Genomic DNA, 24,670 nt, shown 5'->3' on the forward strand with positions numbered 1-24,670 from the left:
TAAGCTGGTGTTTCTTACTCTTGTAGTGCTTGCTAATGAGCATTAAAAAAACCATATAGCCAAAAATAATACAAAACCTTAAGTATAACACTACTCAGGAGAAGTTTCTCTTTGACTCTGCAAGTTAAATTTTTACTGCAAGATAATGAAGCTTTGGTAATGTGCTATTAAAATTGGATGTGCTTAGCTAAAAAGAAGTACTTTGTAAGTTTGTTTTGCTAGCCTGTAGGTGGAAAGCACAGTTGAGATCACACTTCTCAAAATATCAGTTGATTGCTGTACAGTACCTGTTTGTCTGTTTTCTGATTGGGTAGAGCTGTTGCTGGGCTGATACTGTTTTGACCAAAATTAGAAAGTCAATATAAACGAGTCAAACTAGACTGCCTGCTCTTTTCAGTTCTCTCTTCTGATTCATCAGTTGTTTGTTTCAAATTCTTACATCCTTTGTGAACTGGGGGTTGTGCCAGCAAAGGTGAAAGCTGTTAGTGGTTAGTCAGTAAGAATGTTCATAGAAATTTGTCTTGATGACATTGAGATGCTAGCAAAAATATGGTTCCTAGTTAAAAAAAAATAAAAAAAATAGTGGATCCTGTGGAATGATCATATTAAATAAGGAAAGTGAGAAACTTTTCCTTACTTAGGCAACTGCCTGCTTCTCATATTCAGGGATGGCATTCATCTTCTTGACCCTGTGATTTGGAGAAAACTCCAGGAACACACTCGCCAACAAAGTTTTCAAGCTGACAAGCAGGTATTCTTTATTGCAGCGCCAGCAGACACAGTGGATAGCTCCTCCTAACATGTGTCACCATATTGCCACAAAAGCCATCCTTATATAGTCCCTGGGCATACATACATACATATTCATGAGGCTACGTATGAATTGCATCATTTTCCAGAGAGTTTCCCGCACACGTACACAAATGCGGTGGTGGTCTCTGAGGGTCGTTTACTTCTTCCAACAATCTTCATCACTTCTGGCAGCCTTTGAAGCACCAGCTTAATTAACATTACAGACATAGCAATTATCCTGTCCTTCTACATATCAGTTAGTTTAACTGCTCCCATCCTGGACATCTGCTAGTCCCAGATAATCCCCATCCCCAGGTCCTGTTTTTCTATCCTGTTTTTCTTACATTTTTTGTACTAATGTCTTAAGGACCCAAAACTATGTCAACTAGAACGGTTTATCTTCAAGCATCTCTGTTATTTGCCATTGCAAAGCTGTCAAACTTAACGTTACTTAGAACTGATTACATTCTGTGCTTTTGTGCCTCCTTGTCTCACCTAAGAGGATGTTGTTGCCAATGCCTTGTAGCAATGGCTCAAGACCTGAAACTTATTCATAAAGGCATGTATGAAAGAAGGATTCACTGCTGACACATCTCTTTTTTCCTTCAATATTAGTATCTATACTTCAACAAGTTAGGCTGTGCCTGGTTAAGTTATGTTGTTAATGCCAGGGAAATATCTGTCAGTATAATTATATTTGAAGAAAACCAGCATGTGGATTGTTTAGTGAAATTCTAGGTTAGTGCAAGTACAGCATTAGCAGCTGAGAGTAGATGGCTGTGCTGTACTTGAAGAAATGTTGTTACTTTACCTATACTGTTAAAATAAAGCTATGGACTTTTCTTTTGGGAAATGAGTAGGTTTTGATGCAAGTGACAGAGGAAATGTTATGATAAGTTTATACTTAGGTCAGTTCAGACTTTAAAATTTCATTTTTTTTCTTCTGTACAGGTGGGTAAGAAAAAGATGGGCATGTTGTTGAATACTGTTTCTCAGTATTCATGTCCCAAATGAAGCAACAAGAGATGTAATTCTGTGTTCCACTGAAGGGCAGAGATAGAAAGTGCTTTAAGAGAGCAGCTTGGTTAAATCATTAGATCGAGATAGCGTACAAAAATAGAAATAGGTCTCATTTAGCAATCGTAAGAATAAAAGGGCAGCAAGAATACATAAAATCATCATCAGAAAAAAAAAGTACAAAATGAGATGCAACTTGAAAGGGACATAGAAACACAAAAGCTTTGTATGATACATTAATTGTGAGAAGAAGATAAGGAAATAATTGCTGCAGTGTTCAGGTGGTTATTGATAGATGCCACTATGAATAGTGAAGTGTGGAATGCCTTTTCTTGCTTCTTTTTCTGAAGGGGTTAAGTATGATCAAATGATTAATCTCTACTTCAGCCTGAGTTCTTTTATCACTAGAAAATGAGCTGGAGCATAATTAAGTGTCTTCAAACCAGCTAGGCCTTATGAAACTTACCCTTTGATGCTATAAAAGAACAGAAAGGGTAATGTCTCTGGGACTCTTGTAAAGTTGTGTAGGATTGCAAGTTTGTAGGGCTCCTGTCTTTGAAAGAGGAAAGAGGAGAAATTGGGGTCCAACAAACCAGTCAATTTAGATTACATTTCTGGTAAAAATCTGGAACAAATAATTCAGCTATCTGTAAGACTTAACAAGGAAATGAGTAAGAGCTGACATGGATTTAACAAATCAAGGGGAAGTAGTTTAACCTCTACAGTGGTAACAGGTCTAGAGAAGGGAAGGTCATGGTCTTTGGCCATCTCAACTGACACTTGCTTACTTGAAAGATTAATAAGGTCTGGCCCGTATTATTATTCTAGTTATATAAAGTGCTGGTTTAAGATGTTTTAGGATTACTGTGGGCTTGGTAAAAATAGATGACCTATACTAAGTATATCCCATTAGTATCTACCCCAGTTCTGTATTAGTTCTGTCAGATGTTTTTGATTTCTTCTGTAAATCAGTTTATGAAAAACAGTAGCAGAAAAATTTTTTCTAGTTGCTGTATTTGGCATTCCCTCAGTTGTTCTGGACCTGTTGCTAAGTGAATTGCAAAGCAAATTAAGTAGTATCTTCTTTTTAAGCAGCTAATAGCTTCTGATGTTCTCTGTGTAATACGGTTTGTTTTATTGCAGGATTTGGTTATCCGTATTCTCTTCGTTCTTGGTAATTTAACAGCAAAGAATGACCAGCCCCGTGAGCAATTTTTTCAAGAAAAAGGAAGCATTAACACCTTGATATCATTGTTCCAAACCTACCATGAACTTGATTTGAATACACAGAAATGGTACCAAGAAAAAGGAAGGGAAGAAAAAAAACAACCAAAGCATCCTTCAGAAGCAGAAGATGTTCTGATAAAACTGATAAGAGTGCTGGCCAACCTCTCCGTTCATCCCAGCATAGGAGCAGCTCTGGCAGTTGCCCATCGTGTTGTAGAATTGCTTGTTACAGTACTAGGTAATAAAATCTATGTGGTGTTTGTTACCTTTGTTCAGTCTATAAGAAGAGTTTAGAATTTTTCTACTTGACCTTCTTGATCACTTTTCACTATGGATCAACACACAAGTTGATCCATAACTAAATTGGTCCCATTGCTAAATAACAAAGTCAATCTGCTGATATTCATAATCTGTTTTATGTAGAAAGCCTGTTTGAGACAGTGGAGGCATTGCTGCTTTGCTACTGACTTTTCAGTTTCTGGGGAAAGATGTTGTAGAAATGTTCAATTTGGTGATTAGATTTGCAGATACGATCATTAAGGAGGAGTAAACAAATTTTACTTTAAATACACCTCTCAGAGTTCATATGTAAGGGAAGTCTGTTCTTAGCAGGTGCTACATCAACGTGTTTGGTAATGGGATTTTGTTTTTAGGTTTGCAAGTTTTGTGACTGTTCTGGATTAAGTATTCTTTTTGTTCCCTGTACCCATAACTTTCAGCCTCTTCTTATTTTTTCTTCTTTTTCAAATTTCCAACTTTTATCTCTTTCAGGCAGAAGAAAATGGCCCTTTTCCCACAAATGGAGGCTTAGGACTGCAGTTCCTTTACCACTTACTGATCCCATTGTAAATATAATTACAGGCTAGGACTGTGTAGCCTTTTCTCCCCATACTTTAGCAGTGACAAGATACATCACAAATAACTTAGTGTATTTTAGGATGTGATGAGAGCATTAAATATTATGTAAAGACAATCAACCTTATTATATGCTAGCTTACAAGTCTTAACCACCAGACATGGTGAGTTAAAGAAGGCAGACTTACAATTTTGTCTGTTCTGTCTTAATCCGTGGAGAAGCTTTCTGCATTGGAACTGTGTTAATCATTGTGTAAGTGCTTTTGAGCCTCAGAGTTTCTCTCTGCCACCCTCCCCTCTTCTTGAGCACTGTATTGGTTTACTACCAAATGTCCTCTCTGCCTATGAACTTAACCTTCTTTTTTCTTCACCCTTGGTTTCTGAGGCCAGAAACCTCAGATAAGTTGGTATACATGACTTTCAGACTTGCTGATGTAGTCTTTACACTGGTTAACATTCTGTTAGAAACTCTGAGAGAAAGAATCTTGCAAAAACTGTTAATTTTTTTTTTCTCCAATTTTTCATGGTACCTGACACTTAAGTATAATAGTCCTTGGTATTTGTCTGTGACTATCATACAGGCCTATTTCTGCATGTGGATTCTCCTCAGTTCCATCTTAAAATAGCAAATAGAATCTGTAAAATGTCTTAACTAAGTGGATTCTAAGCCATGTTGCCTTAGTCACAACGATTTCTGCAGATGAAGAAAGAGTGACTCTATATTGCCATTTTTGGATCAGCTGTTCCCGTTAGCTTCTGCCATGTTACTGCAAAACAGAACAGTTGTCTGTAATAGTGGCCCTGTAAACTATGATTTAGCTTGCTTCTGAGATATAATGGACAGTTAGGTTAGACTCATCTCTGTGTGTCTGCATATGCGTATGTTCGTGTTTGTTGGGTTTTTTTTCACTCCCAGAATACAAGTCAGTTGATGAGTGTGAGGAGTTGGTCATCAGTGCTGCAATAACAATCAGCAATTTATCCTACTACAAAGTGAAGAGTTCTGCTGTTCAAGACAAAAAGCTACACATTGCTGAAAGTAAGGACTTTTAAATTAGTACTGTATGTATAGGTTTTTGAAAGTGAAAATATTTTGACACTACAGGAAATAAAGACACTGCTAGTGTTTTGTGGTATCGTATAGCATGAATATAAACTTCATAGGGCTAAACTCTTCCCATAATGATTTTTCATTCTTTTGGAACATAGTTCTATGACTTGTCTGAAAATAGTTAAGTTGTTGACAAAACCCTGTCTTTTCTTGAAAGGAATTTCCCATATTGTTTTCTGTTTAGCAATTTTTGCTAGGCTTGTTCAAAACCCATATGCCTGAGCCAAAATAATCATGTTGCTTTTTACTTCTTATCAAACTATAGTAAAAATGTTGGGTTTTTTTTCTTTCTAGACCTGCAAAATCTGATTTATGTCTATTTCTAGCTTACAAATCCATTGGCAGTACAAGAGTTGTATGATTCTCTCCCCTCTGACAGTAGTAGACAATAGTCATATTTTAGTGATGTGTAAGAACTGCATCTGAGTTCTGGGACTTATGTTACTGTTGTACAGAAGGTAGAGTCTATGTCTTGCATATCTTTCTCTCTAAATAGACAAAACATGGGGGAGAGATGGAGCCTGGAATTTGCACAACAGGTAGAATGAAGAGTAGAAAAAATATTCTGTCAACCTAGTACCCTGACTGGTAGCCATCAGATTCTCTTTAGGTAACATTCTGCTGTTCTGTCATGGGTCATTTTATCACCCCTAAGCCAACTGTCTCTCATTGCTAGTTGGAGAAATGTGGAAACAAATGACTTCTCTGCCTGTCCCATGTGCTCTCCCTCTCCTGTTTTTATTGTTAGCCTGTGGAAACAGCCCCCTCACTTTTCTCTGCCTGGACTGAGGAGAGAGAAAGCCTGTTGATGGGAGACCAGCAGGCTTCCTCCTCCAGGAGACATTTTGAGAATACTTGCTGCTTGATACAAATGGATCCCAAAGAGAAAAAAGGAACCATTTCAGATGTCTCTTTAAGACAAGTTCAAGGCATGTTCAGTATTGCAACATTCAAAGATGGAAATAATGGGAGCAAAGCCAACATGTTTTCCTAGGATTTTTCTTTGCCTAGGATTTTTCTTTCTCTCACTTTTCTGTGGTAGAAGAGTTAAAGGTTAACTGATTTGAGTCCTTTACACTATAAACTGGTTTCAGTGGTTCACTTCATGCTCATAGGAGACTGATAAATGTAACTCCTCTGACACTGCTCCTTTGCTGTGCATCAAAAACCTACCTGATAGTAGCTGTTCCTAGCAAGTACTGAAGGTCTTGTTCTGTCTGCTGAAGACATATGAAGACATACACTAGTCATACGTGTAACCGCTAAGCAGAAAAGCAGCAAGCAAGTAAATGCTTCAGACCAGGGGCAGTATTAAGTAGCCCTGTTCAGAGAAAATGTATTTGCTTGTTATAGGAGCTTGTAATAGGAACTTGTTATAGGAGCACTGAGCTAAAATCAGAGAATAATTTGAGTTTTAGGAGACATCGAACCATAAGACCATCTGTTCAGGATCTAAATCAATTCTCTTCTATATTACAACGTTTTTTTTCTTCTTTGTCTTCCTGGATTTTTACATAAGCCCACTCAAAACTGTATAGCAAAACTGGCTCCCATTATTACCACTGTGTGTAGGCTGTCTTCATAACTCCCCATTTGTTCATTTGCGTTAAGCCCCATATTGCAGCTCTTTGTCTCATCTTCAAAGCCCTACACAATTTAGCTCTTGTTCTACCATCAGCTCACCCCCTTCACTGCAACCAGGCGGTACATAACTGTTCCCATTTATTACATCTATTGCTGTTGCTGTTTGTGTTTTGTATTTATTGATAAAAGCCAACCACATGTTTGTGATATACAACTAATTGTTTTTTTTTATTTCTCTGCAAACCAATAGTGCTTTTAAAGCTGTTAATGAGCAACAGTATGGATGGAGTTGTGGAGGCTGTCAGAGCATTTGGCAATCTTTCCCAGTATCATGAGATCTGTGACTTCATCATACAGAAAAAGAGTGAGTTACTTTTGCATTTGTAGGAGTCCTGTTTTTAAATGTCCATAGTTCTAAAAAGGGAAGATTGTTAATAAGCTGTCTTAGTTCAAGGGTAGAAGCAATCTCTGATGTTTTGCATATAGGCAAATGTTAGAATCCAGTCACAGTCATTATAAACACCATTTTATTTCAGTTTCATTAAAACAGAAATAGTGGAGTAGGAAAAATACGCCATGGTGCCCCTTCTCCTTCAGTTTTTCAAATCCTGCAGGTTAGTAGTGGTATGATGTAAATGAAAATCCAACTAAATTCTCATTTAGGCTCAAAATCACAGTTCAACAGCTTGTTAGCAGTTTGTAATATGCATTTAAGATGTTCAACTGTCTCAACAAAGAGATCTCCTATTTGCCTCTGGGTGGAGTAGGATACAAGTCTTCTCAAGCCTCTTTGCTTTTGAGAGCTTTGGGAAAAATGGCAACTGCTTGCTATCCACAGAGGGTGTGTCATAAGTTTAATTAAACACCAGTTCACTGTAAATTTTTTTGTATCTACGTACCTGTCAGTGCTGAAATTGAGGTGATACGCAACAATACACAACTCCTTCTTTGAAGGGTGGACGTGTTACTGACTTTGGAGGAGAAGGTATTTGCAAAGGGCAAATTGACAATAGCTGGTTGCTGATGAGCTGTCTCAGGCAAAGAACTAAGTTTTCCAACTAGGACTGTGGTATCAACGTGCCAAGCTGAGGTACAGCTGAGAGGCTGCCTCTCCATTAGGCAAGACTGACTCCCTCACTGGGGTTGCCTTCCACTGCCTCCTGAGTTCAGTGTCAGCAAGTGCTGCAAGATGTTGCATGTCCAGTGTCTGATTCTTGCCTGTCTCCTGCAGGAGCTCCAGGCTGCAGCACTTCTAGCTGGCCTTGGTGCAGTGTAGGGCAACCTGGCCACTCACAGAGGTGAGAATGTCCCTCTGGGAGTACCAAATGCCGAATCCCAGCAGTTTCTGCTGACTGCAATTGAGAGGAGGGTCATACTTCTGAGAAATAAGCTGTAATTAGTTTTGTCAATTTAACCTCTTCTGATGGGGTTTTCACATTGTGTCAGTGTGTTTTTGTAACTATGACTCTGTATGTGTTGTACTGAAGAAAACTGGTGTTCAGCATGATGGTTGTTACAATGGGTTGTGTGCCTACTCTACAAATGTCACAGTAGTATGCTACAAGGTTAAATTTTTGGGTACGGCACCCTGCATTTGACTGCTTTCTGAGTATACAAGTTTAATAAGGATGTTGTAATGCCACTTGTAACGCAAGTCCATCTTTCCAGTAATACTGTCTCCTCCTTTACAATACAGTACACAAGTTCGTGATTGCTTTGCTTGATGCCAAAAAGCAAGATGTCTGTTTTTCTGCCTGTGGAGTTCTGCTCAATCTCACAATAGATAAGAACAAACGAGCATTTCTGATGGAGGAAGGAGGAATTGGAAAGTAAGTTCCTGATTATGTTTATGAAAAAGGCAATTTTGAGTAGTTTGGCCGAAGAGTTTCAATCAGATTCTTTTTTTTTTACTGTGGGAAATAACTTCTAATAAGGATATATACTAAATAGATCGTAAGCATCTAATACTCTTCAAGAGCCTTTCATCTTTTTTCCTATGTTTTTTTGCAAAAGAATTAGAATCATTTAGCCTACTGCAGAGCCAAACCCCATAGCATAATGTCCCAATAAGCCTCCTGGTTGATTCAGCAGAGGAGAGTACCATACAACAAAGCAACTAAGGCATGGCTCATGCTTGACTTAACTGGACCCTATGTGGGCTACAGTTAATAGGCACCATTAATGTGTATCATCTGTTGTAAGCGTGAAGATTACTTCAGGAACTAGGATATACCATATGGTCTCTTGCCATTTTTGTAACTACTTAGTATTGTAGGGAAAACTACCTGATGTAGCCATGCGCAGCAGAATAGTTCAAGGTTAAGGCACTTGTATTGTAAGAGGTATTAGGTCTTGAAAACCCACTGTGGATGCAACACTTGTGGCCTTGATGCTCAGATAATAGCGGATCCAGCTTAATTGGAGCAACGTGAAAGACCGTGTTGCTGTGCTTGTAAAGCAGTTGATACAGCTTACGTTTACGCAACCGTACACCTAACTTTCAAATGCTTTCTTGTTCATACATCATATAATTACTTTTTATTACAATATAAACTATGCATAGTATGCTCATCCTCCCTTCCCATGTTCTAGTTACCAGACCAAATATAAAGCTGAAAGAGAAGAATAAAAATGTTAGAGGCAAATTGAATAATAAGTGTGAGAAATTTATATTCTGTAGAATATAGAACTGTCTGTACTCTCTCTGAAGATTCGTGAAGAAGGAAGGGGGAAAAAGTAACATCATGAAATAAATCTAGAGAATTTGGAAGCGTTTGTTAAGGAGGTCACCCTGACTATGCCCAACTGGCTCTGTGGATTTTTGAAAATGAGGTTATGGTATTAATATATGGTGGCCCTAATAAAACATGGAATTAGTCTCATCAGAGAGTTAAACTTAAAAAAGAAAAAGAGGGCAAATCCATTTGGCTTTTCATTGTATGCCTCCCGGTCTTCCACAGTGACTGCCTTCAGAGAGGAGAGAAAGAGCAAACCTCTTTTGGTTGCTTTTCAATTACTGCTATTTTCAGCCATACCCGAACGTAATAGTTATCCCGTGTTCCCTTTACTAATCACCAGATTATAAATCTCACAGTGAAGTAGAAAGAGAAGGTCATAGGGCTGGGGAAGAGAGCAGCAGTGAAGGGTTACTATTATGAGAGGTCACTAGGGACAGCAAGTGAAAACATTTACTTACTTCTGCTGCCGTGGGACTTGTGAACACTGCTGTTTGGTAATGGGAATTCTGGATAGCTGGTGCAGGCAGAAAACTTACAGCTTAATTTCAGAGTCCTGCTTATGATCTAGCCTGCATTTGGTACTTGCAAGGAAATGAGAGTGGGAGAAAGGTCAAGAACCTAATGGTCCTTAATAAAACTGGCATTCCCAGTGGAGGGGAGGAGCACATGTTGAGGAAATATAATAAAGGGCAAGATCCGCAGAACAGTCAGGCTTCACTGAATGTTAAAGGTAGTTCTGTGAGTCATGGAAGTAGTAAATTCCTTTGGATTTGTCTTCTGGTCAGATTCTCTGATGTGTAATAAACTGGATATTCTGACCAAAGCTTTTTCTGCATTCATATCATCTGTTGCAGATGAATTCTTGGCGCCTGATGAGGTTCGACTCCCATTGCAGTCTCTGCTCTACTGGTAGCCATGGATTTGGGACAGTTACAGATAGTCATGAAATCTGATAGAATTTTCGTGTCTTTGAAATTGTTACATTTGTGATGTGTGTGATTGGAATTGGTCAGTTGGGTTAAAACGTTCTAGGGGATAGACAGATGCAGGCAGGCAAATGCATATATGTGTAGACAAAAGGCACGTTCACATCCCTAGGGAGCTAGACTAAATGGGAAGGAGAAGTTACTGGGGGAGAAAGTAGCATCTTGAGTTTATTAATAGAGAATTTTCCTGCAAACTTTCATGGAGTCTGCATACATTTCTAGACTAGCAGATTTTGAAGGGCTTAGAGGAAAACTACCTGGAGCAAAACACTGGGATTTTTTTATACCGACAGGTTAGTTGACTGTTTACAAGACTTTGGGCCATCAGATTGGCAGCTGGCTTGTTTGATATGCAAAACCCTGTGGAACTACAGTGAGAATATCACAAGTTTGGCCTCATGCTTTGGAGAAGATACTGAGACGTTGCTGGTGCTGCTCACATCACTCTTAGGTGAGATTCATAATCTTGGTCTCTTTTCCTAATAAAGGAAATAAATAGAGCAAAATCAAGGCAGTATTCATTTGGGTGGGAAGTCTGTCATGCAGCTTTAAGTGGTTGGCTGGTGTGGACTATCCAGCAGTACACTGGTTCATTGCCATTCAGCACATTCCCCCAGATCTTACGGATTGCCAAGGTGGAATTGGCTGTTGTCACTCCCCACTATAGTTTGTCTAGTTAGCATGCTGCTAATGCTTGTCACCAGCTGCCTCTTTGCCTGCTTGAGCCAACTATCCCATAGACCTTCAGTGCAAAACATACTTTTCACTGGATGTGGGCCCTTCTGGCCTCAAAGCACTGCAGGTATTGACAGAAGCAGGGGCTCAGCTGTGATGCACCTGGTTACCACACAGCACGCACAGGGAATGTGGCTTTTCCCCTCAGCCTAAGGGCTGAGTGGTAAAACAGGCTGAGCTTGCTGCTCAGCCCCTTGGCCGCCCTCCTTTCCCATCATCATCTCCTTGTGGGCAAGGACAACATCTTGAGAATTTCTCATCTGCTCCCTAAAGCAAGGGAGGCAGTGCCTCTTCACAGACACAGGCTGGAAGGTGCCGACAGGTGAATGTTAAGACCCTGATTTGCTTATCCACCTGGATCTTTTCAGCTGCACATTTGTGTTTGCTTCAAATTTTACAGAGTTTAATTGCTATGTAATAGTTCTATATAGTCACTATATACACAATTTTCCTCCTTTATGAGCACTGCTTTGGATATGATTTTATTTTGAGTAGGTCAGTTGCAATTACCTTTTAGAACAAGATCTTTAAAATGTAAATGAAATCGAAGCAAACCTTAACTAATTCTGATTTTATTTTAATTGGAAATTTAATCAAGATGTATGTATGCTTGCTGTGGAGAAGGCTGTGTGTTAGTCAGACCCAGACAGAAAGTGAAATCCCAGTGGTCTGGTTTGGTTCTAGACAGTCAGAAAAGTGGGTGGATTTGTGAGGCCAGAATTACTGTTATTCTTGTTGTAATCTTTCCTTGCATTACATTCCTTGCTTTGATGGAACATATCTTAATGTGAGCAGTAATTCCATCTATTTATCTGAAAATCCTGTGTTTCAAGATCATTAGTGCACTTTCTAACATTCTGAAACAGAACTCCACACTTTACAGCCACAGTTATGCTTGAATTTTCTGGCATGCAGCAAGAAATATATGTCTTTGTCCAGGAAAGTTCTTACTTATTTTTGTCTCTCCATTTAACACTGCTTATTCCAGCAGTTAATTTGATTGCAGAATCTAGGCTGGGTAGTAACTGGAAGTCTCATTAACTGGTACAGCTTTAGTGAACTGGAAGTTCACGTAGAATTGCAGTTGCAATTGTAAGGCAACTGTAATGACAATTAATTAAAAGTAGGTCACAATTAAATGAGAAGGCAAGTCTGTCTTCACACTGCTCAGAAGAATAGCTGTAGAAAAAGCGCATCTTATTGGATCTGGTTCTTCTATGTGTTAAGAGCCAACAAATTTTAGTAATAGCAGCTGATTAATATTGTCCTACATCTTCCTCCTCCCATTGTATCCAGTAACAGCCTTGAACTGTCTTTGCTCTGATTCTATCATTCAGGAAGCAGGAGGCAACTGCTGACAGTCAGTGGACTGTACTTAAGCATCAGCACACCCTCAGGAAACGGAAAAAGTGGAGCATGGCACAGCAGACACCTCACTTCACCTGCTGTGCTTGGCCTTGTCCCCTTTGTTTTTCTTTCCCCTACCTGGCACAAGATGAAAAAAAGATATGAGGGAGCCAAAAGGGAGTGGAAATAGCTTCAAAAGATGTTGGGCCCAAGAAAGGCTGGACAAAAAGCACACTTTGTTTTTCTTTTTTCCTATCTGCTCCCAGCAGCTGGGATGCAGTGGCACTGCTTTCCAGTGGCACTATCATTTGCCTTCTTTCAGCTGCCTTTGAGTTTCACAGCTGCAGGCTGGTGTTCCCAGGCCCCTGGCAGCAGCTTTGCTTTGCCTCTGTCCCCCAGGAGCAGCAGTGGAGATGAGCCTCTGTCTTGAGAACATTATTCTCTTTGGTTGTTCAGTGAAATCTCCTTTCTACCTCTCTTTTTTTTTCCAGACCTTTCTTCTGTTCACCTTTACTTGCACTATCAATTCAAGGGGGTTATTTTGGAATCTCAGTACACATGGACTCTTACATGGCAGGATACCAGCTTCCAGGGTTTCCTGGCCTCTGTCTTGCCAGTTATAGGGATGGGTAGCCCTTGCAGGCAGTCTGTACTCTGGCTTTGTGCTTCCCTCATAGCGTGCAGACCCCGTGTGCTTGTCTCGCTCCTGGGCTCGCAGCCAGTTCATATGCTGTTTGGCCAGTACCCAAGTTTGCTAGTTTGGAGGAGGGTCGTGGGAAAATTAAATTCTCTGAGGATGCACAGCTTAGATGTGGGACACTGGGCCTCGCCTATCCTGTCTTACCTTCATTCTACTTTGGGAGATAGGCATACCGGTTTGGTTCCACACTTCAGCGCTTGAACTGTTTCTGACCCTTGTTCTGGTAGACTAGAATTCCTGACCTCAGTGATTCCATAAGCATTCAATCAACTTCTGGGGGACACAGCTGTATCATAAAAGAGAGTAATGTCTTTTGCCCCATGTTAGAAGATAGTTACTTTGGCTAGAACAATCATTTCAGGAGTAGGCAAAGCAATTCTCCCTGAAAACAAAACCCATAATCCTTTATCTTCCTCTTCTTCCTCTCACTTCTCTGCTGCTGAGATTCATTTTAGGTATGTTGGGTGGTGCCATTAAATGGGACAAGAGGTACTGGAGCACAAGTTGCAATAAGAAAAGTTCCAATTGAATATTAGGAAAAGAAGTTTCCACCATGGGAGGGGCCAAGCACTGTTACTTGCTGCCCGGAAAGGCTGTGGAGTCTTCATCCTCAGAGATACTCAGTACTCAACAGTATGTAGACCAGAGCAACCTGATCTATGGTGGCTCTGCTCGAGAGGATAATTTGGGTTGGACAGGACCTATGATCAAATATAGATCTGATATCTGAGGCTGGATTTTATCTCTGATTATAGGGTTTCTTCCTGCAGAGGTATGACATGTCTTCTTTCTTGAAATACTTTTTCTTCCTCTTTTTCACAGAAATCCTCTATATGGCATCTTCTCCTTATGCAGAACCCCTTCTGGAACCTACCTCACCATCAGCATCTCTTTAATTTTGTTCATTTAGGAACACTGTAGTGGCACAGAAGTCATGTATTGTTTGCAGTTACTGGTAAATGTGAAATGGAGCCCATCTCCATGCTAAAGTAACATCATCTCTTCTTTCATAGCCGTGGCAGCTCAGGCCATATGCTCTGCATAGGCACCTTGGCATTTGCTTAAATGGGGATAATTGCTGTTTGAGCATCTGTCTTCTACACAAAGTTTGACTTAAACTTGGAGCTGAAGGTTCCCATATTTTATCTTCAGAGTTGTATTTTTACCTGCTCTCAATGTGCAGTGAGCTCCCTTTACAGCATTATTTATTGAACAGATTCACAGCCTAGGACAAAGATAAGTCACACTGCCCATTGGGTGCAGGGTTGTATCTTCATTTTAGGTACATTTGTGGCCTTAAGGCTGTCAAAAATAGCCTTCTCCTAAACTGTATGAAAACATTTGTTCAGCATTATCAGTCAGGAGCAAGCTCCGGGTTGCAGACTGGTTTCTTCTTTTCAGTAAGGGTTTGTGTCTGTGTTTCATCCAGTACCAGGTGAAATGGATGTGGAATAACGAGTGATGGCCTCCTGTCATTTCTAACATGGCTTATCTCTTAAGAGTATCCTACCACTTTAATTACGAAGTTTGTGAGGAAGAGAGGGCATCAGTGATACAGTAACTAGTGTGGTTTTCTCAGTGTAATAGTAAACACAATTTGAAAGTCTTAATGAACCAGATTAGCAGAGCAATTTGTGACAAGAAAAACATAGTTGTAGTCAGATGAACTGATTGCTTACATTAGCAAAATTGCTGTGGGTGATGTTAAAACTCCAGTAGTTTCCAGGCTGACAGCCACAGTAAATGCTTGATCTTGGGGATACAGTTTAGCTACACCTGTGAGGTGTGAGAATAAGAAGAACTTGCAGTATCCTTTTTAGCATGCTACTGACCTTAACATCCTTTATTTTCAGTTAAATCAAGTCCCTCAGATAGTGATGCTTAGTTTGTCTTCCACATAGAGTTGTCTTGAATCCACCAACGTACACAAATGCTAAGTTAGAATCATAGAATAGTTAGGGTTGGAAAGGACCTTAAGATCATCAAGTTCCAACCCCCCTGCCATGGGCAGGGACACCTCGCTGTAAACCATGTCACCCAAGGCCTCGTCCAACCTGGCCTTGAAAACTGCCACGGATGGAGCATTCACAACCTCCCTGGGCAACCCATTCCAGTGCCTCACCACCCTGACAGGAAAGAATTTCCTTCTTATATCCAGTCTAAACTTCCCCTGTTTAAGTTTTAACCCATTACTCCTTGTCCTGTCACTACAGTCCCTAATGAAGAGTCCATCCCCAGCATCCCTATAGACCCCTTCAGATACTGGAAGGCTGCTATGAGGTCTCCACGCAGCCTTCTCTTCTCCAGGCTGAACAGCCCTAACTTTCTCAGCCTGTTTTCATAAGGGAGGTGCTTCAGTCCCCTGATCATCCTCGTGGCCCTCCTTTGGACTTGTTCCAACAGTGCCATGTCCTCCTTATGTTGAGGACACCAGAACTGCACACAATACTCCAGGTGAGGTCTCACGAGAGCAGAATAAAGGGGCAGGATCACCTCCTTCGACCTGCTGGTCACGCTCCTTTTGATGCAGCTCAGGATACGGTTGGCTTTCTGGGCTGCAAAAGTTGTATGTGCTGTGGCCATAAAGTACATAGTTGGGTATATTTTTACTCAGAACTGCTGATAATACTTTCTTTGATTACAGATGCAGAACTAGCGCTGGATTACAGCCTCAACGGAGATGTAAGGGACTACCACAAACTGTATTGGGAAAGAGAGTTCAAGCCTGTGGCAGAAAAACTTCTTGATAGAATTCAAAATCATCAAGCCTTCCAGTTGTGACTGGCTATTACTCCATTTTAATCAGTCCTATTTTTTTGGTGTTATAGATTGACCAGCTTTACATTTCTAATATACCTGTACTTTGCCATTGGTAAGTGTTTTGGACAGTGTGGCAATTGAATTTTTAAGAAGTCAGTAAAGCCTGGAATTTATATACTGGATCCTACCTGTTGAGAAGCTTCCATCCAATTTTTGCATGTGTAATTACTTTTTGCAAGGTATTTAAGCTGATGAAGCAGCTGTTCAGTGTGATCTGTCTATTAATTGCATAGTTTCTTGGCTGGGAAAATGAAATGAAACTATTTGCTGAACGTTTCATTTTTAAAAGGTAAATTACCACTGAGTGGTACCAGTGGGCCTCTGTGGTACCAAAAGTGCTGTGCACTGTGAAAGTGTGTTACATGCTTGGAATTGCAGCTTGCCTACAGGCTTTGACACACTCTTACTTTCTGTGAATTCTCCCGCAAGAGTAACCCAAATGCTATTGGGGCACTCTGCTCTTAAATCCTGAGCTTCATTGTCCGGATCAAGTGCTGTCCATGGCCAGGGGGAAGCTGCTTCCTTTTTTCTTTTCTTTTGCAAAATCCCCCTTTCTCTACCTGATACTGTGTGGCTCGGGTATCTTAGCTCCTGCCTTGGTGTCTGTGGGATGTAGGTCCAGCTGTGTTGGAAAGAGGCTTTTCTGAATTGGGACTTCAGTCTTAAGGCAAAACGCCCCTATCCCTGATGTAAGTGGGGATTTTAGGTATTCTGGTGTGTTGTTCTTTCAGCTGTTCCCACGTTCCCAGGCCCGTATGCCTGTACTGCTTAGACTGTCTTGGCCAGCCATCTCCCCTGGGCTCATGTTTCCATCCACAGGGCACGAAAAGACTTTGCATCCTTCACGTTCCTTCTGACAGATGCCGTCTTATTGCTCACAGTTTTCATCCTTTCAGAGTGTTGTTGCTTGTGTAATTGTGTTGCTCAGCAGGTGCATCACTGGCCTCAAGCATTAACAGCCTGACTGGCTAGAGAAAGCTTCACATATCTGACCCATTTGCCTCTTTTCTGACCGCAGATCACTAAGAACAAATCACTGAGCAGGGGTTGCTGGGCTCGTGGCTGTGATCCTGAAGGCCAGCAGCCTTGTGTTGTGCTGTGTGTGTCAGGAGAGCAAGTCTTCCCCTGGCAATCCCCTCAGAGAGGCTGGAGGAATTGGTTTGAGGCAGCGATTTGGAGCAACCTCAGTGGCACTGCTGTATCTTTGACATTGCCTGGACCTCTGCTTCCAGGTGAGGAGATGAAGCGAGGTTGGGAAGCACAGCTGTAGTAGAAGGGCAGGGAAACTTTCTTCATAGTTTAGATTCCTGCTTCTCAGGGACTTCTTTGCTGTTGATGGAACAGGTGGAGGACAGATTTCATGGTCCTGGTTTTGGGAGTGGTGCAGAGGCTCTGTAAGAGCTGCTTGGTAGTCATGAGGGCTTAAAGCCTGCAGGGGAGGGCAGCCCACACCAGTGGCCAAAGCAGCACTGTGGCTTCTCCCTCCTGCCCTGCTGTCACACACAGCTGCTGCTCTCTGCAGTGATCACCACTCATGAAGCATCTGGCAACTCAACCCTTCCTTGTTTAAAGACTAACCTCACTGACTTTGGTTGCCACTGTACTTAACGGCTTTGGCTTGGTCTCTTTTGCTTAGCACCACAAACGCCTCAGCATGCAAAATGCCCAACCATCTTCAGGCCTCTTCTCCAAAGTAGCATAGTGCGTAGTTAGGGTTGGCTGCAGGTTGTGTTTACTGCTGTGGTTGAAAATATGACCCTATGAAGCCAGTGGCACACACATGCTGCAGTATTTGCTGCTTGAGAAGGCAGAGTGTGTCTGCAGGTACCTGTGTTTGTCTGGATAGCACAGGACAGAAACAGCCAGTTCAGGCTTCTCAGAAATTTCCTGTCAACCTTTCACCACTCCCAGAAAGCAACTGGAGAATCAGGTGCTTCAGAAACTCCACCTGCAGACTGGAGAAATGCTGTGTCCTTAGGCAGGCAGAGCTTAGCTTTATGCTGTGGCCTTACACAGGAAAGTTTTGCTCTGGCTGTGGAACATTAAAAATCCTGTATTTTTAGTTAAGAGGAAACAGCAGATGCTTCCTGTTAGTCACATTTTTTGACAGTTTATTAATCTTTCTCCCCTCGATCTTTTTAGATATTTTAGCTTCTTGGACTATAAACTTAAAACTCTTCTCAGAATGTTCTGTATTCAGAGCAACCAGTCTGAGCTAACTGAGAATCAGGCCAAGGGACAGGAATCTTGATTTCATTCTGCTGGTGGATTTGGGAAAATCTGTTTCTTTCCTGCCTTATGGATAAGGCTCCTTACTGTAAGCAGGTGGGGTTTCTACACTCAGAGGGTAACCCCCATCACAGCCAGCAGTAGGAGCGTGTCCAAATGGCTTTGTCACTTGCTGGTGGCAAACCCTCCTCCTGCTGCCTGTTACCTCTTGCCATAAAATCCTCAGTCTAGCTGCGCAGGCCTGGTTGTCCTTCCAATGGCAGGTGCCCTTCTGGCACCAGGCTATGGAAATCAGCAGCCAGAGACGGAGCTAAGTTAACTACAAGAGGATTTTAAAATCAGTTTAATTCAATTCTTAAAATAATATTTAGAGCTGGTTATTGAAAATAGGTGACTATATAAATATACGGATGTAATCTCTGCCCATTACCTGGGAGGAAAGAGAAAACCCAGTATGACAGAGTATTCCTCAACACAGGGTGAAGGACTATGGGAAGCATGAAAACACTATACTATAGATTTAGATCTTCACTGAAACTATGTTCTTTTTAAACTGTGCTTTCTCCCATCATTTTAGACTCAACTGCAAAAAATTTCCTTTTGCCGTTTCCAGTATGTTTCCTCAGTTACCAACAGTTTACAATGGTCTCTGAACCGTTTCCCAGTATACCAGCAAGAACGGAAGTGCAAAGTTCAACCACGCAGAAACACCAGGAGAAAAAGTTGTTACCTTTATTTAAAAAATACCAGTAATACTGACAAATTTAAAAAGCAGTTCACACTCATACAAAAGTATTCATGTGTTCTCCAAACCCACGGTGTATTAAACGTCAGCATTGTAATCATGTTCCGATTTGCTAAAAATAGATGGGTTTAGCCTAGTTATTTAAGCAACTGCAAAAATCAGTAAGACCAGCATTGGGCACGTAATACATTAGGACTGTTTGGCAGCCTAGAACACATTCCCACACCTGTCCTAGCTCCTCCTTGGTTCATCCTTGACAAACAGGATGAGGAGCCACTCGACACTGCGCAGTTCCATCTCGAGAGAGCTCTGAGGACATGAGTCCCCTGCTTCCCAGAGGAAGCCCATTGCACTTTGGAGCTCACCACATTATGCTGGGCAGCTGTCCCTTAGCACTTTAAGGCTAAACTATTTAAGAAAACTGACTGCTATCTTTCAGATGATCAGTGTGGATAGAAGAGGTTTCGTTCTGATTAAAGAAGAAATCTAAATAACAAGGCTGTTCGAAACCACACACAACAAGGCTCAGACAATAGCAGTGCTCACTTTCACTTGTAGCTTAACTGGAACAGCCCGGGGCTGTTCACTTCACCAGCACAAATAGCAGCATCAAGATTTTTCTAAAATTATTCTCATAGGGAAAGCAAATATCATCAAGTCCCACTTTGTTCACGTTCCAACTCCCATTGGATTTGCCTTAACACAAGATCTATGCATCTATCGTTTGCTATATTGCCACAAGTTCACAGGGAGTCCTGTGCTGTCTAAAGCCAAAATACCAGGAGCAGGCAGCACTGCCACACACCCCTGTTTTTTCAACTGCCAAGCGTTCACTGCTGAGCAGCAGCAGTGATATTCCAAACATGGAAATAGCTGAAACTAAAGGAGTTATGGCACAATGGGCATCATAACTTAGAGCTACCATTGGTCCTGAGGCTTTGTATCTTCCTCCGCCACACTGCAGCTGCAGAACATTCCAACATCGACAGGCAGCCGGAGATATCAGGTCATATAGCGAGTAATAGCTCTCAGAGCATAAAGTAGTTCGGCTTGCATCCGAGCTTCTACCAGAAGCAAATTTACATGGACCTTTAGGAAAGAAAACAAGCTGCACTTTAGCCGTGTGCTCATAGTGAAAGGACGGCTTTGGGGCTGTGGGTTTCCTATTAGCAGCAGCAGTGGGGCAGCACTTTGTGTTTTGGCTACCCAGATAATTAGTTCTATCTGTAAAGCTTGCTGAGGGAGCAGACTGAGCAAACATGTCTGTATGGGGTCACAGAGACCCTTAAGCGGGGCAGGGTCACAGGAAGAGGCAGTCCCCTTTAACAGACCAACTGGTTTAGCTGGAAAAAACAGAGCAGCTTTCAAACACACAAGCCCTTCTGCAGCAGCAGACTGTGCACAGCTTGGAAATAACTGTTCAAATTTAGCTTAAAAGTTAATCAATTAAAGGCAAAAGGGTAGTTGGTACCTGTGGAGCAGAGGGGGTTGTTAACAAAGGAGGAGGTGATAAGGTCGTTTGCCCCTGTGGGACAGAGAGAAACACACAGGTAATTATCACCTGAACAGGATGGAGTGGTGAGCTGAGATGAAGTACAAGGTAACATGCCATAAAATTGTCTTTATTGAGACAGTAGCTGTTCGAGGTAAGAACTGAAGTTCCCCAGCTCATCTCTTCCATGTCTTTACTGTATTTCTTTGAGGATGACATCAGAAACCATGTGGGGAAGAAGGTGAAGAATACTCTCTCACTGACAGCAGGTCAGGTGTGAGTTTGTTGTGGCATGGAATGGCTGCGTGTGCTGCCTTCCATGAGGATGGATGGTGATGGCATTCAGTGACATGTACCTGTATGATCTTTGGATTTTGATGGCTTTGGAGATGCAAAGTTTGGGGCTTTAAATACGGATTTGTGTGCTTGAAAAGCTTTCAGTCTAACCAAAGCAAACGTATAGTATTTCACTTGAACAACCTTAAATCAGTGTGGTTATAGTACCCTATTATTACTGGGTACCTCTAAACTATTTTCACAAGTTTAGCAAGAAATAGAGCCTCCAATGATATGAGCACTGATTAAGGCACACTTAATGTCTCAGAACTGTATCAGCATTCATTTTTAAGTGGGCTTTTCTTCCAAAGAGCTGGAGGTTATGAACTTGATGGAGCTGATGTCCAAGAGTTAACAGCACAACATATTTCTGGGAGGTGCAGTTCAGACTGTAACCCAGCAGCAAGACTTCAGGCTTTAACACGAAGGAACAGCTATGGGCCATTCAGCCTGAAAACGACCATTGGACTGCAAAGACCCTGGGCCAGGATGGTGGCTGCTCTGGGTCTGAGAGCCTCACATCACCTTGCAGCCTCTCTGGGGCGCAGGAGCTGCCAGCCAACAGCCAAGGGGAATGCTGCGCCACTTAACGTGTTTATCCTCCCATACAGTTCAGAGCTTGTGCAGTCTGAGTCAGCTGTTCGCTAGCAAACATGCAGTAGGAAATAAATTATTTCGGCCTAGGAAGTACTATAGCTCCTACAGAATTTACTGGATGTGAGCAGAATCCCATCAACACCAGCTAAAAGCCTCAATGCTATTTGGGTGGCTGTGGCTGTTAAGTGTGGCAAGTGGACCTATGGCCCATATGCAAACCGTACCTTCTCAGAGTGTTCAAACTGCCTCCAGAAGCTATCATACATTCTTTTTGTGGTCTTTTCAGGAGTGCAAACCACAGTCTTGATATAAACTTTAAAGCTGCGGTCCAACAACTGATTAATTTCACCGTAGTCATAATCATCATATCTGTTCAGAAAGAAAGAAAAACACTTTCATTTTCAAGACTGAGTTATTTCACTTGCAGTGGTTTTAAGTTCCTATGGCAAAATAAATTACTGTGTAATTTGTACCTCTGACCCTCTCCCATAGACAAAATTATGTTTAAAAATACCTGCATCTTTGCTATAAATAACTTTGCTTCAATCTGATAAAGAACAGAAGGCCAGTGCTAACAAGTCTGATGTGTTTGCTTAGAACAAAAGCAGTAAAACTGACCTTATTCCAAACATACAATGAATATAGTTCCAAATAGCTCGTCGTAGCATTGAGGTATCCACATCTTTGTGCATGGCCATGGTGTTGTAAGTCAGATTATAAGCAATGTGAAACTTCTCATCAAGTAGTTGTCCCACATCTGGGTAAAGACGATTAACCAAGGAATAGCCGTGGTCTTCCCAGGAATAATCCTTAGAATAAGTAAAAATGGAGAATGGAGCATTTCAGGAATTAACTTGTGCACACCTAGTGCTTTACTGCAATTTATCTTGGGGCAGGTGATCTGTGGGGGTGTTCATTTGCTTGCTTTGAGCCTTTGCATCCATGGGGCACTAAATTACAGCCTAGCAATGTCCAGGTTTGGCATCTGGCACAGCAAACTGATAGCCCCCTAAGCCTCCTGAGAGCAACGCCCAGCCTTGTTACCTGAACACGAAAGGTGGGCACATGCATCCCGTGTCTGGAGAAGTCTTTGTAACCATAGCTGGTGTCCTCAAAGTGCCGAGACACATCTCTTGCAGGTGCTGATTCTTCATCTTCTGTAAATTCAAGCAGAATTTCATGCCATTTCAGTAAGAACAGACTGGACGTGTACTAGCAGAACTCTTGCACAAGAATGGGGGTCTCTGTTCTTTTTAACTAAACTCATAGGTTCCCTGGACTACCTGTATTAAAAGCTTTTGTTACAGCTCAGTGTCACTGCAGCTCTGGATTTCAGAGGCAACTCCATGAAAAACACTGATTCTTTCTTACAGACAAACACCTCTTTTCCCCTTTCTTTTGTCTGCCATTCTTCATCTTGTCCCCTATGCCTAGGGGATGCTTTGCTCCTAGCTCAAGAGGCCTGTGAAAATATCAAGGGAAAATCTGTTTTACTAAGCTCTTGTTCCAAAACAGAGATCTCTAAGACTTCCACACCAAGTTTATTTCAGAGGGAACTGTTAAAGAGTGAACAATCCTAAACCTGTAAGAGATGAAGTACTGTCTCACAGTTGTCTGGAAGGCAACCTTTCACATGCTCTTAATAGCTGCTTGTTGTAAGGGCTTCTTTTTACAATGTCTTGTGATATGTTTAAATCTCTTACAATCTCTCTCTCTCTCTCTCTCTCAAGATTCTATTTCTGTTGGAAATTTCTGTTAAACATAATATTGGCCAGTGGGTGTTATGGTGTTTTTGAGAGAGGCCACAGATCTTGGCACTACTTTGCTCTGAGGCATTCTTGAAAGAAAACAAGGCACCCCAACCTTCATCCCTTCAAAGAAACAGTGGTGGTTTTGACACGTCTAATAACATTTTTCCCTCCCTTTTGTGGAAGTATTTCTTCAAGTGATTTGGGAAAGTCTAAGTACACACACACACACTACAGCATTTCTACCTGAAGAACAGACAAACATGCTCTCTCTCTTCTCCCTTTCAAAACGTGTAGCCATCTCTTCCTGGCTCGCTTCCTCTTCATCTCTACACTCCTGTAGCTGCTTCATTTTCTCCATTAGAGCTTCAACTTCACAGACAGACTCTGTAGACTTGAAAAGGAGTGAGAAGCATTTTATTTCCATGTCACAAGAACTGTGACAGAAATCATCAAGAAATCGGATTAAAACACAACTTACATCCTTCATTTACATCTTCAAGTACTGAGTTCCTGAGGAAAACAATTCTCAAAAGAAATCTGTACTGACCCAATGTTCACATTTAGTCATTATCTTTTCTCAATTAGATCCCTGGTATTTTTTAGCATATTTTTAGCTTCACAGCTTTTGGGAACAAGTGGTTCTCACACTAAAATTAATTTCTCTTACTTCATCTAAATGTTTAATAACTGAAAACCAAGGAGCTGTAACAGAAATTCTGATAGAGGAAGTAACCACAATTTACTGCCCAACTGAATTTTCCCTCCTCTCTGCTCACAAAGAAACATATTGAAGGCAAAAAGGAAGAGTGAATGTAAAGGCAGATTTAACAAAGCCTCAAAGGAAAGCTAGTGCAAGATAACTGTATTTCACAAGAGCTGTTTCAACACCACGACACACTGTTAATTCAACATCTGGTCTTGTAAAAAATCCATCAACACATAGCAAAGTTATCTCCAGTCTATACACTTCTGCCCCTTTCCCCTCTGACTTTTGCAGTCTGCTCCTTCAGAGAAGCAGCAAGCTCCAGCAAAGAACATTTAAACGGCACCCACAGCAGTGCAGTGACCTCTCACAGCAGGGAACCTGCACTGAAAATACCCTGTTACTGCTGTTCTTCAACCAATGCTTGGTTCACATCGTGCTCTTCACTACGTGGAAGCAAGTACATATCAGCAAGCACAACTGCTGCAGGCAGGGAATACTCATTTAGAGACAGAGAATTTGGCGTGGTCTGTGATGTATCACAAGAAACCTCATGGCAGCAAAATCAAAAACTGGAATCCAAGGGAGAGCCAACTTTCCCCAGCACCCATGGAAAAAGCACTCATGGCTACTGCTGCTCAGGATATGTATCATAAACTGGCTGAGATCTGGAGTGGTCTCAGTTTGTTAGTATGATGACAAGAGACCAAAAAAACAGACAACTTAGAGACTGTATCTTTGTCTGGCCCTCTGGTAATTCCCCCTAGTTTAGCAGTGTCATTACAGCTTCTCCTAAACATCTTTCTTCTAGCTGGCGCTCATGTGCATTAGGTTCATCAACCCCACTCTCACTGAACACTGACAGGCACCCTCCATGTATTAAGTTTACAAAGAAACTACTGCTA

The 24,670-nt window shown here is 41.5% G+C and overlaps 2 protein-coding genes across 5 annotated transcripts in view; one reads left to right on the top strand and one right to left on the bottom strand.

Annotated features, from left to right (window-relative positions):
• Positions 1–18,862, top strand: part of ARMC2 (armadillo repeat containing 2) — a 69,029-nt gene extending 50,167 nt beyond the window's left edge. Inside the window, exons 14-20 of the mRNA XM_061366789.1 lie at positions 2,953–3,274; positions 4,808–4,930; positions 6,837–6,950; positions 8,283–8,415; positions 10,604–10,761; positions 15,737–15,964; positions 16,931–18,862. Of these exons, the coding sequence (XP_061222773.1) occupies positions 2,953–3,274; positions 4,808–4,930; positions 6,837–6,950; positions 8,283–8,415; positions 10,604–10,761; positions 15,737–15,873 (987 nt within the window). The 3' untranslated portion in view covers positions 15,874–15,964; positions 16,931–18,862. The remainder of the gene's footprint in view (positions 1–2,952; positions 3,275–4,807; positions 4,931–6,836; positions 6,951–8,282; positions 8,416–10,603; positions 10,762–15,736; positions 15,965–16,930) is intronic.
• The window catches only part of SESN1 (sestrin 1), a 77,243-nt gene continuing 71,432 nt past the window's right edge, over positions 18,860–24,670 (bottom strand). For 3 of the 4 annotated variants that reach the window (XM_061366773.1, XM_061366775.1, XM_061366776.1), the window contains 5 exons: positions 23,306–23,453; positions 22,356–22,468; positions 21,930–22,120; positions 21,536–21,680; positions 18,860–19,975 (listed from right to left, as the gene is read on the bottom strand). In XM_061366773.1, the coding sequence (XP_061222757.1) occupies positions 19,889–19,975; positions 21,536–21,680; positions 21,930–22,120; positions 22,356–22,468; positions 23,306–23,453 (684 nt within the window). In that variant the 3' untranslated portion in view covers positions 18,860–19,888. Of the gene's footprint in view, positions 19,976–19,999; positions 20,412–21,535; positions 21,681–21,929; positions 22,121–22,355; positions 22,469–23,305; positions 23,454–24,670 lie in introns of those variants that run through there. The other variant, XM_061366774.1, reaches the window with a different exon arrangement.

Source organism: Neopsephotus bourkii, unplaced genomic scaffold, assembly GCF_033783945.1.
Source record: "Neopsephotus bourkii isolate Nb327-2 ecotype Australia unplaced genomic scaffold, CSIRO-AGI_Nbou_v1 NB_1358, whole genome shotgun sequence".
Classification (NCBI taxonomy): domain Eukaryota; kingdom Metazoa; phylum Chordata; class Aves; order Psittaciformes; family Psittacidae; genus Neopsephotus; species Neopsephotus bourkii.